Genomic DNA, 14,812 nt, shown 5'->3' with positions numbered 1-14,812 from the left:
CCACAGGTTATACTGTTTCACAGTCTTCAAGCTTATTGGTTATCACTACCTTTGCTTTCTGATGAATCTAGTTATGCTCCAATACACTTTAATAAAAGGAACACCTTAAAAACATGGATTAGTCCATACATTTTCCCCCAGTAGTGTGCATATTAACTACATGCCACTCAAAAGAGAATATTTATGCATACCTGATACCACAGATCGGTTGGTGGTCTGAGTGCTCCAATTGCTGCATAAACTGGTATCAGAATAAACCGTTTCATATTCACCTTCACTCTGGAAGCAAGAAGGCATGTCACTCCAGCCTGAACTTGATGGCTGACAGTCATTCTCAGACAGGTATGTATTGTCATCAGAAATGTCTTCCTGGGAAAAGTCACAAGTTTCACTTTAATCTGGTGTATAAAGTTACACAATTCAAAGTTGTGCATCTAACTATAATTATAATAATGAGTTTTTACAAAGCCTGAACTAAATTTTTATCATGCTACAAAGATTTATTGTTTCTTACAAGACATCAATTTCCATACATTAACAGATAAAATACTGAGCAATAAAATGCATTGCATATAAAGGAATACAATGGATTGTACTAATAAAAGTTATACACATCTAAAATAACTTATATTTAATAACAAAATACATTACAGAAGCTCAATAAAAAGTTCAAATGCATCAATGAGAGTTTATACACAGGTGAAGTTAATGCATGCTTTTTTCGTCAAAGAATTCTGGGGAATTATTTTTGCGGCAATAATTACTGTGCAGAATGAAAATTTTGAAACTGTCACAAGAGGTTCTAGTCAGTACTACAAAGAAAAAAACCTACTCAGCTCCTTCATGACACTTGCCTTCACCTCTCAAAAATAAATGGTTGTATTTTTTTTTTATCACTGCTGCGTTTTAAAGCAGAAGTGGCACTGTTCATGCATATGTAAAATTATCATTGTTTTTTTTTTTATCAGTTACTTTTGCCTCGACGTCTGCTGATCATTAAGCCTCCATTTACTCAGACAGTGTCATTTTTCCACAGTCTGGAGATTACACCTTAAGGCAAGGTGAGAGCAGTTTCTGGATTCATAGTAGGAGGATGTCTGTCCTTCCAGTCCAACTTCATGAGCTTTCAGACATGTCCAGTGTGAAAATGAACTCCTCTTCTTGTCCAGGACATTCGTCTGAAGCACATTTAAACAGAAGATGGCCAACGTGATTCAGTTCTTTCTGTAGAATGTATGTTACAAACAGGCATGACTAAGATAACATCAAATTATGCCTTATCCTTCAATCTAAAAAAGCCGTGGAAGGCTTGAGTGGTTCATTTCACCACAGTGACACAGGTCTTTCCAGGCTTGATAGTTGTTGCTGAAGCACCTACCAAGAGGAGAAAACACTGAGAGAAGAAAGGAGCCACTTTTGAGATTTTAAGTATTTTCTTGTGATTTATTTCTTAGAAAAACTGCATTGCGGCCTACTTTTCTGCATTTTCATGATTGCAAAAGTTGATATCTGGGTTAGAAACAGTATTTAGAACATACCTAGAGCCTGTTTACTGCATTTTTTGTGTTGCACTTAATTTAAAATTGTTTTTTCTTAAATTGCATTTTTCCTGCCTCTAACCTAGCAAACACATGTTGGGGTCATTTATTGCACTGTTCTGACTAGTTTGCTACTTGTGTGTCTCTGCTATCCTTAAAAACAAAAAAATCTTGCTATTTTCCCACTTTCTCTAATTTAAAAGAAAGTTCAGTTACAGAGTTGCTGTTCTGAACTGTTTGTAAGTTTCTTGGAGGCCAGTGCTTGCTTGAGATAAAGGAAAGTCTCTGTGTTCACCAGTGGCAGTGGTTAACACTGAGCAGCATGCCTGTCTCTGTAGGAGTGGTTACTACCTAGAAATTGTAGATTTATTGGCCATTTTGGGTCAATTCCAAACTTCTTGATCTCTCTCTCTCTTAAAACCCTGCAACTCTCTTTTTGTGCGGTCTTGCGCACAGAGCAGCGTCGCTTAAACTGGCTCCACAAAGTCTACTCTTCACTTTTTCCCTTAGAACTGCTCTAAATCTCAAAATAAGCACTCTATTTTCATTCTAAAACCCTGCACTTGCTCGTATAAGTAATCTCACAGGTTAAGCACTACATCCTCTTATACTCCTTTTAAGTACTTGCTCCCTATTGGTTCTTTCTGATCAGTCAATAAGTAGTTCCCTATATTATTCAGGCATGTCCAAAGGTCAGTTTCGGGTTTACTGTCCAGTCCAGCTGGTGAATCTGGGAATCTTGAGGCAATGTTACAACTGCCTTATGTATACAGACCACCCTCTCCTCCTCCCAACAAGCTCAAATATATGTGAGAGGTGCAACTGTATAGCCAAACTGGAGGCTAAGCTCTCTCAACCCAGTACTGGCACAGCCTGTCAGGAAGAGAAGGTAACCACACACACCACAAATCCAGTCTCACATAGACCTATCGCATCAGCAAGCCAAACACATAAACACACAAACACATAAAAACATACTCGGAGGCTCTAAATCAAAATCTGCCTAAGCAGCAGAGACCACCAAAGCAGACATCCAAGCAACCCCTACCTCGAAACAATACCCACGTAGCACATAGCTCACAAAGTCAGTGTGCCACACAGTCACAGCCCTTAAGGCTAAACAACACACCTAATACACTTGTAATAGGTGACTCTATTGTCAGACACACTGACGTCCCACTCACCAGGCTGAACAAGGAGAAGGTCACTGTAAGCTGCCTGTCGGGTGCCAGGATCCGCCTCATAAAACAAGCACTCAGGTCACTCCAAAGCAAGTACAAATATGACTCCATCATTGTCCATGCTGGTGTAAATGACCTGAGACGTACCTCCCTGGACTACATGAAGAGAGACCTAGAGGAGCTCTTTGATCATGTAGACCAGGCCGGTATGACCCTGACCTTGAGTAGCATCTTACCCTCACCAAGAATGATGCCACAGTATAAAGACAAAATGATCAATTTTAACAATTGGCTAAAGTATTGGTGTCATTCAAAGGGGATCCAGTGTCTGTCAGCCTGGGATGACATGCTCAACAAGCCACGTTGCTTCACTAGGGATGGCTTGCACCGGTCACCCCTGGGTTTTCGAATACTGGCAAAGGCTCTTGCCTCCCCCATAGTGCCTTTTTTAGGCAAGGCTCAAAAGACAAACTCACCTCCATAGAAAACACAAAAAAAAAAAAACTAAGGGTAATGCTGCTCAACGCCAGAAGTCTAAACCTCAAGATGCACACACTCGAGACTCTCCTCAGTATGAAGAATATTGATATTTGTGCAGTAACAGAAACCTGGTTCAAGACAACCGAGAGCACCACAGCACTAACAGGTTATACTTCATACCATGCTTTTCGGCCCCAAAACTCGGACCGAACCACAAAAGGAGGGGGAGTATCCATATTTATCAAAGATACCCACACCTTCAGGTTAGTGGCACTGCACGAAGCATCAGAGACCATCCATATGCAACTAACAATGGGCAAAACTGCCTTTCAGTTTGTAGCCTGCTACAGACCACCCTCCCAAACACAGGAACCTCACTCGGCTTTCCTGAGAACACTGGAGAATATGAAGGTCTCTCCAAACACCATTATATTGGGTGACTTCAACTACCCAAACATTGATTGGGAAAACTACTCAAGCCAAAACACCCTCGCCCAACGGTTCCTAGAATTTATAAACTCAAATGCTATGGAACAACTGGTCACCACTCCCACAAGAGGGGAAAACATATTGGATCTGGTCATCACCAACATGGGGTCTCTATGTTCCACACAAGAGGTATACCCCTCATTAATAAGATGAGACCATAAACTAATCTCACTGGACATCCATATTCCATCCCCACCCCCAGCCAAGGAAACCACGGTGAAGAACTTCTCAAAAGCAAACTTCACACTTCTCAAAACCGAGGTGGAATCCTTCAAAGCCCCCGGGCCAGTGGAAAATACGGCCCAAAATGCAGAATCCTTTACAAAAGCATTCTATGGACACCTACAGGAATGCATGGAGCATGCTATCCCAAATAAAACCAAAGACTCACTCCTCCAAAGGCAGGAGACCTGTCTGGTGGACCCAGGCCATAAATAAGCTATACAACAGAAGGAGAAAGCTACTACATGATACAGCAAAATCCCAAAAAGGGAAGGCGTCTCTGATCAGTACTAGCAAGAAACTACGATCCCTCATAAAAATCATCTAAGACCAGCTTCGAAAGAAAAATTGCACAAGACACTAAATATAATAACAAGGCCTTCTTTAGTTATGTCAGAAACCTGGGAGGCAACTCCCAGATATGCTCTGAGTTAGTACAAAATGACAAAAAATACACTGAACCCACAGACATTGCCAGCATCCTGGCAGAAAGGTTCAGTGCAAACGTCTCCCCCCTTCCCCCCAAAAAGAGCAAATGTCTATCCCAACAGAGTGTAGCTTTCCTGAGATCACAGATGCACAGGTGAGAGCTGCCCTCTCCAAAGCAAAAAACACAGCATCAGTGGGACCAGACGGTGTCCCGGGCTGCATCTTACACGAGCTCCAAGAAGAACTAAACCCTCATATAAAGTCACTGTTCAGTCTCAGCCTTACTACAGGATATGTACCCAAGGAATGGCGTACAGCAACAGTGGTCCCACTCCACAAAGGTGGCGTCACAACAGACCCCGAAAACTATCACCCTATAAGCCTGACTAGCCTGGTCTGCAAAGCTATGGAGCTTATCATCATGGAAATCATAAACAAAGACATTGGGAACCTCCAGACACTGGGTCCTACCCGATTTGGCTTTGTTAAGGGCAGATCTTGCCTCTTGAACCTGGTCGACTTCTTTGAAACAGTTACCAAAGCGATAGATGAAGGGAAGGTAGTCCACACAGCCTACCTGGACCTCGCAAATGCCTTCGACACAATACCCCACTCCGGCATCATAAATAAGCTCACCAGCTTAACTATCAACCCCTATTGTCACAAGATGGGTTGCAAACTGGCTCAGGGATAGAACCCACATGGTCAGAATAGCAGGTGCCATGTCAGACTCTAAACCACTAAACCCACAAGGCTCAGTCCTGGGACCTCTCTTGTTCGGTATATATTTCTCCAAGGTACAGGCCAACACGGGTGGACTATGGCTGACCAAGTTCACAGATGACTGCAAACTGGGTGCCATAATCGACTCTCCGGCTGACACAAGCATCCTCCAAAAGGGTCTCACAGAGACGGATAACTGGTGCCAGAGCCATTGCCTAAAGCTAAATGCCATAAAGTGCATAGTCATCCCCTCTGCGAAAAACATGCCCACAAATTACCACATTGGTGGTAAATCCATTAAGTACGGAAGACGTAATTAGGGACTTGGGGACCCAAGTAGACAGCAATCTCTCCTTTGACAATCACGTTGCCAAAGTGGTTAGAAAGACCTTCTATATAGCCCACCTTATCACGAAAGGGTTCACATCTAGATCAAGAAAGGTCATTGTGCCCCTCTACTCATCACTTATCAGGCCCATAATTGAACACAATACCCCATTTGGGATATACCTTACCCAACACCTGCAGCAACTGGAAAGACCCCAAAAGTACCTCACCAAGAGGATCAAGGGGCTCAAACAGATGCCCTATGCAGTTCGGCTAAAGAAACTCCAGCTCTACTCAGTTGCTTACCGCCTATTCAGAGGCGATCTGTGTCTGACGTATAAAGCCATGTCCAACCCAAAATTAATGGACATGCTTCACCTCAGGTAATCCAAATCCCTTAGAGCTACACGCTCCAGGCACTTGAACCTCAGCACAGAAATAAATAGGACATGCTGGAGGGACAGATTCATATCCCAGAGGCTCCCCTCACTCTGGAACAAAATCCCAATCCATGTTAGGCAGAGCCCCTCACTGACCCTCTTCAAGAGAAATCTTGATGAGTGGATGGGAGATCGTACGTTTACCCCTGGGATCTCTTCTGTGTCCCTGCTTGACAGAGGTACAGTAAACTAACTTTAAAAGGGCTGCCTTCTGTGACCTACTAGACAGAGGCACATTCAACTAATCTAAAAGGGTGGCGAAAGCCAAACACACTCTGGCTAGGCTTATAAATGCCCTAGGGCAGATAGTCTAGTATCAACCTATGAACCTATAAGGAAGAGATCAGAGCCACAGAGAATTTTGCAGAGTCAATGGGGCTCTAAAACCTCAATTTTAAGTGCTAAACACTACAGGATGAGAAAAAGTAGCACAAAACAGTTAGTATTGGGTCCATTATTCCCCAACAAGAAAAAACAAACTTTCAGTCCCCTTACAAGACAATTTCCTTCTTTCCTTTTATCTCCATTCTTCTAAGTTTGTAACATGCTTCCCTATGATTTAAAAATCATCTAACCATCCCCATCCTATCGAAACATCACGTTGAACTAAATCAGAGCTAAGGTCAAGCTCCTTCAGTTGCTAAATAATAAACCATCATCCCTTAAATGAATAAAATGCCCTCTGACATGTTTTCTAAACTAACACCAGTGGCTCCTAGCAATAATTTTCTCACCAGCTACAAAAAGATTCAACCTTTGTACTTACAAACCAGAAATCTAGCATGACCCTTCAATAGTCATGGATGCCAACCTTGATCTGTTCAAAATTAAAATAAACAGTTCACTTTTGCTGTCATAATCTCTTGTGGTTTCTTGCAAGTGAAACTAGAGCAGCTACAGGGGATTACCCTCCCTCACCCACCACTGAATATGGTGTACTGCTTACACTCAGCACCTCCTTCAATAAACACAAACTTCAGGTCCTTTCTAACAAGATCTGCAGGTTCACCCTTTCATCCCCCAAACATGAACACTACTTTGATACCATAAGAGTAAGTCCCTATCCAATTATGGAGCAGTCAGACCTAGTCTACTGATAGCAAGTTTTAAAATTCTAGACCTTGGGATGTCTCCTGAAGAGCTACACTGTAGGGCTGTCACATTTTCACATTTCAAAACACAGTGAGTGTGGGCAAACAAATGGCATCACAGTGGGTGAGGCAGAGGTTATACTGCAAAAACTCAAAAGACAGGGACTGAATTAAGCTGCAATGGTGGCTGCCAGTTCCCCAGAAGGCATAAAGTTCTAGAAGCTCTATGGTGCATTTTTCCCCCAACATTGTGCTCCACCTATATGATGTACTTATCATAGGCACCAGTAAAATGCTGCCTCTCTTCAAACCTCCACAAAAGCATGGTTATTCAAGAGACCATGTGGCCTGCACTACAATGTAGTCCAGGTGGATTTCTCAACCAGAGTCAGATGCATCCACTGTGAGTAGCTGAGGAGAGAATGTTCACAACAGTGCTTGACCAGATTCTTCTGTACTACAGCAATCTATTGAACACTGAAGGAATAATGTTTTCTAATCCTTTAATTAAAGAAAGGAACATCATCTGTCTAATGATGCCCCAAGAACTTTACCTTGGATGGAAATGGATCTAACTCCTCACTGATGGCAGATCCCCAAATGTACAGAAAGGGAATCCCTTCAACTAGTTTCTCTAATAGCCGATTCTGAAGCTGGTCTACTTGAGACAATCATGTAAGTAAGGGTGACTATGGATGTGCTTCATCCTTACTGCTGCCACTACTATCTTTAAGCAGAATCTATGTTCTCACCAACATAAAAATGTTTATTACCATATTCCTAAAGAGGCAGGGAGTCAAAATATCTAACCTTTACTCTTGCTCATGCAAGGATTTAAATACTGCAACAATCTTGGCTATCAATCTAGCAAAGTGCCACATAATCTAGCTCAAGGGGTAATTCTAGGAGATGGAGGCATGTCCCCCTAACAACAAAGTACAAACTATTTTGTTCCTTCTAAGAAGCTAAAGTTAAAATCCTGACTTGCTCGCTGCATTGAAAATACAGCAAGTAGACAGAGCACATTAAAGTAGCAAGACAAGACTAAAATTGAGAAAATAGAAAAGCCCATGTACTAGCGAGGGTGCGCACGCGCACACACACACACACTACTGAAAGTGTAGTTGTATCATTCACTCTGTACCTACAAATCATGAGACTAGGAACTTGGATGCCCCTCAGTCCAATATAGCATTATTCATACTATATCTCTGTTGCTAACAATGCATGTTCTGTTCAAGCTACATTTTTTTCTCCAAATATTATAAAATGCAATGCAAAATGTTACAGCTCCAGTGGGAAAAATATTATAGTTCCAGATTATGATTTCCATGAATTGAACATACTATATGCCTTTTGTCTCGTTATAAACTACAATGCAAAATGTCACAGCTTTAGACAGACAGCCCACACACACAATCAAGCATCATTCCACAGGGCTTATCAGTACACAAAAAAAATGAAGTTATGCACTCACCATAACGTTCCATGTGAGTTGTTCCATCTCGCCTACATACTTCACTGATGGGGTTCGGAGCCGATCCTCGGCTCCGACACAGCCGACTAGCAAGCTCAAAGTTCTCCAATAGCTCGAGACTCAACTCCTTATCCCACAATGCACTGCTGGAATTACCTCAGGTCTTGTTTGCTGCATACCATATAGAAGTACAATAATTATTCGGCCTAGGAATGAAGACACATTGAAAAAACAGGATGACGACAGGCTCCAAGTCAACAGCCAGCCAGGAGGGGGAAGGAGGTGGGGACATGAGAATGAAGGCGAGAAGAAACAACTCACATGGAACGTTATGGTGAGTACATAACTTCTTTATGTGAAGTTGTTCAATCTCGACGTTCATTATTCACTGATGGGTAGCGTCCCTAGCACCTTGATCTTGAAGAAACCACCTTGTATTAAATGCCTCTAAAACCAAACTAATGGTATTTACTCCCTCTAAAACTACCTCATTCAACTTTAACTCCTTCACTATCACTAGCCAAAACAATATACCTCTGGAACTGGTATCAGAGACCAAATTATTTGGGGTCCAAATTGACAACCAGCTTAAATTCCACTCCCACTTACAACTAAACATCAAAAAGACCCATCAAAAACTAGGCATGCTCTACCGACAAAATCATTACCTTACCCCTGCCACTAAAGTAACTCTCTCTACTTCCTTTCTTATCCCCTTCCTTTCTCTACGGAACTCCTCTTCTCACCAACCTACAATCCTCTGTTAAATCTCAACTTTCCTCCTGCTACAACAAAATTGCCAAATTTGCTACCAGCCATAAGTCGTCCTCCCATCACTGCTCTTCTCTCCAAAAACTAAAATGGCTAGAAATACCAAATCAACTCATCTATACACAACTAACTCTTGCACATAAGCTCATTTTTAACCCCACCCTCTGTCCTTCCCTCTCTTCTACCTTTAAGATGTACCTTCCTGATCGAGTACTAAGGTCCAATAATCAAAATCTAATAGAAGTGTACAAACCATCCCGTCCACCAGGCAAAAATCTTCTATCTTATGGTTTAGCACGTCTCTGGAACTCCCTACCACCTTCCATTCATACCATGTCTAACCATTACTCTTTCAAAAAATCTCTTCATTCACACCGAATATCCCAATGGGAATGCTCCTGCTCTCTCCCCACATAACAAATGATATCAAACTCCTGTTCCCTTCATTCTATGGAAAACAAACTCCTTTTTCCCTTCATTCCATGCCTTAGATTCCTTCTCTCTCCCCTTTCGATCTTATTCTCATCAAAAACTTTCTCCTATCATCTCTCCATATACTTTTATTCCTGTACTTACATGTTAGTTGTAAATAATGCATCAGACTGTAAACAATGAATCAGACTGTAACTATGAACTGTATGTCCCTAAGAAGAAATGCCTCTCAGCTGTACAATGCAATGCTCCATTGCCAGTCAGTTTTAACTCCAACCTCATCACTAGTGTGAATTATTTGCAATGTTTGCTGTATTACTTGTAAATGACTTGCTCAAAACTGTAACCCTTGTATAAATATAATCTTTAAACTATTGTAACCTAGATTGCTATTGGAGATTTTCTCCCCAGGACTCCATTGAAAACGGGTTCAAATGGTCCAATGGACTATCCTGGTAAACCAACTGCAAATAAATAAATAAATAAATCTTGGGTGGCTCACAGAAGTACACTCTTCAGAACTGTAGAACCAAATGAAGCTCTGTCCCTGGAGGCCTTATCCACTTTGTAATGAGTTATAAAAGTGTGAGGTTTAGACCATGTGTCTGCTGCACAGATGTTGTCCAAAGGTAATTTGGCTTGAAAGGCTGAAGAGGTAGAAACTGCTCTGGTTGAATGCGCCTTCACCTTACTAGACAAGGGCATGTTATGACAAGAATATATGCAGGTGATACAATCCGACAGCCACTTAGACAGGGTTGTTTTGGCGACTGGTTTACCTTTCCTGGCCTCAGAAAAAGATACAAAGAGCTGATCTGATTTCCTAATGTCTTTTGCTCTGTCTAAATAAAATCCAAGTTGTCTATGAACATCGAGTTTGTGCAACATGTATTCCAATTTGTTGGTGTGATTAGGGAAAAAGACTGGCAACTCAATGACTTGATTAATGTTAATCTCAGAACATACTTTAGGCAAAAAGGATGGATTTGTCCTGAAAGATACTCGATCAGCATAGAAGACCATATAAGGGGGCTTGATGGATAGGGTTTGGAGCTCTGACACTCTGCGGGCTGAAGTGATGGCTACTAAGAAGATAGTTTTCCACAACAGAAATTTTAGTTCACAAGATGATGCAGGCTCAAAAGGAGGAAGAATAATGCGAGATAACATAAAATTCAAATTCCAGGGGGAGCAAGGTGTCTTCACTGGAGGCCTCATGTGAAAAGAACCTTTTAGAAAAGCCTTAGACAATTGGTGAGCCATAATATTCAAACCATCGACTTCTAGATTAGATATAGCAGCTAACTGCACTCGCACCGCAGCAGCCACTGCTCCTTTGTTAAAGACTTCTGTCAAGAATTGTAAGATAGAAGACAATGGCACTTGGTAAGGGTCAATGTTGTGGGAAGAAGCCCAAATGGAAAATCTCTTCCACTTACTACGATACAATTTTCTAGTGGAAGGTTTACGGGAAGCCAACAAAATTTGACTAGTGTCATGGGAAAGATTATAAAGCCTGGCTATGCGGGAAATTGGAACAGCCAAGCGATTAGCTTCACTGTCTGCAAGGATGGATGAAGATCTCCTGACGGATGTGTCAACAAGTCCGGAACTGGGTCCAGGATTAATGGTTCTTCCAAAATGTGATGGTAAAGAAACGGAAAACAAATCTGCCGAAGCCAATGAGGGGTTATAAGGATGATCGTCCTTCCCAGCGACTTTGCTTTCTGTAAGAATTTGGGTATCAGGGGAATTGGTGGAGGAGACACGGGGGGGCAATCGTGGACAAGAGCATCTCTCGGGGAGTGACCTGGCGTGGGAATCAGGGCAAAATAGCTTCTGCATTTGTTGCTGATATGACTGGCGAACAGGTTGCAGGAAGGCTGGCCCATTTGCGGAAGATCCTGTCCACAATCTCGTTTGAGGGACCATTCGTGGGGCAATAAAATTGCTCTGCTCAGTTTGTCCACTATGACGTTGGATTTGCCCGGGATGTGCGTTGCTAACAAAGCGCTGGGATGACATTGCCCACTGCCATACTCTGAGGGCTTCTCGGCAAAGTGGATAAGACTTGGTCCCGTCTTGCTTGTTCAGGTACCAGACCACTGACATGTTGTCTGTCTGTATTGCAATTGACCCTAGAGGAAGAGAGCCCTGAAAGTATTGCAACGCTAGAAGTACTGCTCTCATCTCCAGGACATTGATATGCAGATGTGATTCTTGATCTGTCCATGTGCCTTGGGCAGTCTTTCCCTGAAAAAGCCCCCCACCCTCCACCCTACCAGGGAAGCATCTGTGGTCACAGTGGCAACTGGAGGGGGGAGCATGAAGGGACGTCCTATTGTGACATGGAGACGTCAACCACCACTGAATATCCTTCCTGCAGGAATTCGTTATCAGGATCATGTGACTCATTGGAAGTTCTTGGTAAGACCACTGCGTGAATAGAGGCCATTGAAGGATTCTCATATGCATCCTTGCTAATGGGATTGCTAAAATAGATGCGGCCATCAATCCTAGAACTTTCAATACCTCTGCAGCTGGTGCTCTGTTCTTTGATATCAGGGACATGATGTGTTGGCGAAGAATACAAATTCTTTCTGATGGAAGACGAAGTGTGGTGGTTGAAGTGTCTAATTCTGTCCCTATAAAAACGATATGCTGCGATGGCAACAAGGCAGACTTTTCGAAGTTGACTGCAATGCCTAGCCGATCTCAGAGTGTCAGAGTAGCCTCTCTCGCTTGAAGAAGTTGATGCCCGGTGGTGGAGGTAAGGAGCCAATCATCCAAATACGGAAACACCTGGAATCCTAGATGCCTCAGTTGAGCCGTGACTACTGCCATGCACTTGGTGAACACTCTGGGGGTTGTAGTGAGACCAAAGGGCAGAGCTCAGAATTGATAATGATCGGCTCCCAGCCGGAAACACAGGTGATCTCTGGATGGCCTGGACATCTTTATGTGGTATTACACATCCTTGAGATCGATCAAGCACATCCAATTGTCCTTCCCTAGAAACAGGAGTATGGACTGTAGCGTGACCATTCGGAACTTCTCTTCTCACAAATTGGTCGAGTCTGCTGAGATCCAAAATGGGTCTCCAGTCCCATTTTCTTTGGAACCAAAAAGAATCTTGAGTAAGTTCCGAATCCTGTTTGGTCTGCCGGGACTGGCTGGATGACTCTTTTTCTAGCAATCGGCGTACCTCTATTGCTGCTTGTCCCATGTGACTGGGTGGAACGTCTGGGATTTTTTCGACAGGGCTGGGTGGAGAACGGTATGAAATACCCTCTGGAGATGATACTTTGCACTCAACTGTCGTTTGTTATATTTAGCCAGGCTTTTGGGTACAATGAGAAGTGACCCCCGACTGCCTCCAGAGTAGGACAGCCGGGCCTCCCTACAGGAGCACTGGTAGTACTGACCAGAGGAGTGATCTCTGTCATCCTGGTGTTGCCGACCCCCTCTGCCATGAGGGTGGCATCTTCCATTGAAACCCCCTCCTCTGCCTCTTTAGGGGGGGGCTCTCCACGTGTGTCTTGAAAGGCTCCTCGACTTTCCGGAACCACATCTTTCCTCCTCTCTCGCCTTTAAGAAAGGGTCGAGTGGGGGTGGAAAAACAGACTCCGACAGCAGACAGAGTCTTTCCTTCTTGCTCACACCTGGTCAAAGTCTCCTTCACCTTTGGCCTAAACAAAGATGTGCCATCAAATGGGGTATTAGTAAAGGAAGACTTGAAAGGTTCCGCAAAGGAACAGAGTCGCAACCAGGCATGCCTATGAAGACAGATTCCTGTACCTGCAGCTCTACTCAAACCATCAGCTGCATAAGATACGAGATGCATGGATGAGTTGACTATCGAATTGAGGGTAGAGAGCTGAGTGGCAATCTTGTCAGATACACTCGTAGCTACAGCACCCTGAAGAGCATCTCCCAACTCCTTAAGGAGATCTCTCTGCAGTCTGGTAAAATGTGTCAAGTAGTTCAGTGATCTGAGTGAGAAAGTCGCTGAACTGAACATGGCTTCCCATTTCTATCCATGATCTTATATTCGCTGTTAGGAGGATGGATAGACTAGGAAGTCTCAGACATTTCCTTTTTGGTGGCTGCCGCTGCCACCACCACCATGGCATCACCAGGGACTCCCTTGGTCAAGAAGGACTTATCCATGGGTGCAGAAATAAACTTATTAGGCCTCCTGGGAACAGGTTACATTAATTCTGGTGACTCCCATGCCCTACAAGTGACCAGATCCATAATCGTAGGGTGGAGATACCCAAGAGGTGGAAGGTTGAGACCCGAACGCCTTCATGAGAACCGACTCGTCCTCAGTAGGGCTCTTGGACTGCCAATCACCCCTCTGCCTAAGAATTTCAAGAATCTCCGCAAAAGAGATGTCCTCAGAGGGGGATCTAGGGGACCCTTCGGATTCATCCAAGTTGGTGACCAATGTGAGAGACTCCTGGGGGGAGTCCAAATGCCTCCTTTTGCATAATCTCTTCCTGGGAACCTCTTCAAGGGGAACTTCTGCAGAGGTCTCAGAAGAGCAGGGAGCGCCTTGTGGGGCTACCTGAGGCTCAGGGTCTCTATGCTTGGGATGACCGGAGGAGACCGAAACTGACACAGGCACTTTAAGGGAAGAAGAGGCCAGACCTTGAGATGAAGACATCTTAGGAGATAACACCCACCTCATGGCTTCATATGCACCTCAGCTCAGATGAGGAGTCGACGGAGCCGCAATCTCCTCCCACACCAAAGCCATGGGCTCCGAGCCCGAGGTAGGAGCCGAGCTCACCCGAGGCCCCGAGAGGAAGAGACGGCACCAAGTCGGTGCGGCTATCCTCCCGGGACCTAACCGGAGAGCGTCTACTCCTAGAGTCCCCGGTCGGCGCCGCCGACACTGGAGCAGGTGTCGGCTCCAAGAGATCCACAATCATCAGGTCGACCTCCTTCAGCTCCAAAGGTCCGGTATGGCTCGGAGGAGGAGTAGACAATTCAAGAGTAGTGGTCTTCGGCTCCCACGGTTGGGTCTGAGCAGACAGCAATTTAGCTAGGCCTGTGTTTCTCTACCAGCCGGTCCATATCCAGATCAGAAAGGCTGACAGAGGACCTGGAAGAGTGAACAGATGGAGCCGATTGGAGCAGTATCGATGGAGGTTTTTCGGCAACCGGTTCCAGAGCAGTGTACTGCTTCCCAAAAGAACAGACTGTC

At 43.9% G+C, this 14,812-nt stretch overlaps 1 protein-coding gene across 3 annotated transcripts in view; it reads right to left on the bottom strand.

Annotated features, from left to right (window-relative positions):
* Positions 1–14,812, bottom strand: part of TAF1B (TATA-box binding protein associated factor, RNA polymerase I subunit B) — a 1,822,186-nt gene that overhangs the window by 1,345,818 nt on the left and 461,556 nt on the right. For all 3 annotated transcript variants that reach the window (XM_044079209.1, XM_044079201.1, XM_044079215.1), the window contains one exon: positions 192–369. In XM_044079209.1, coding sequence (XP_043935144.1) covers positions 192–369 — 178 coding nt within the window. The remainder of the gene's footprint in view (positions 1–191; positions 370–14,812) is intronic.

The sequence above is a fragment of the Protopterus annectens genome, chromosome 1.part1 (genome assembly GCF_019279795.1).
Source record: "Protopterus annectens isolate FY-2018-M chromosome 1.part1, PAN1.0, whole genome shotgun sequence".
In the NCBI taxonomy this organism is placed as follows: domain Eukaryota; kingdom Metazoa; phylum Chordata; order Ceratodontiformes; family Protopteridae; genus Protopterus; species Protopterus annectens.
This window is presented reverse-complemented; position numbering and strand designations above follow the sequence as displayed.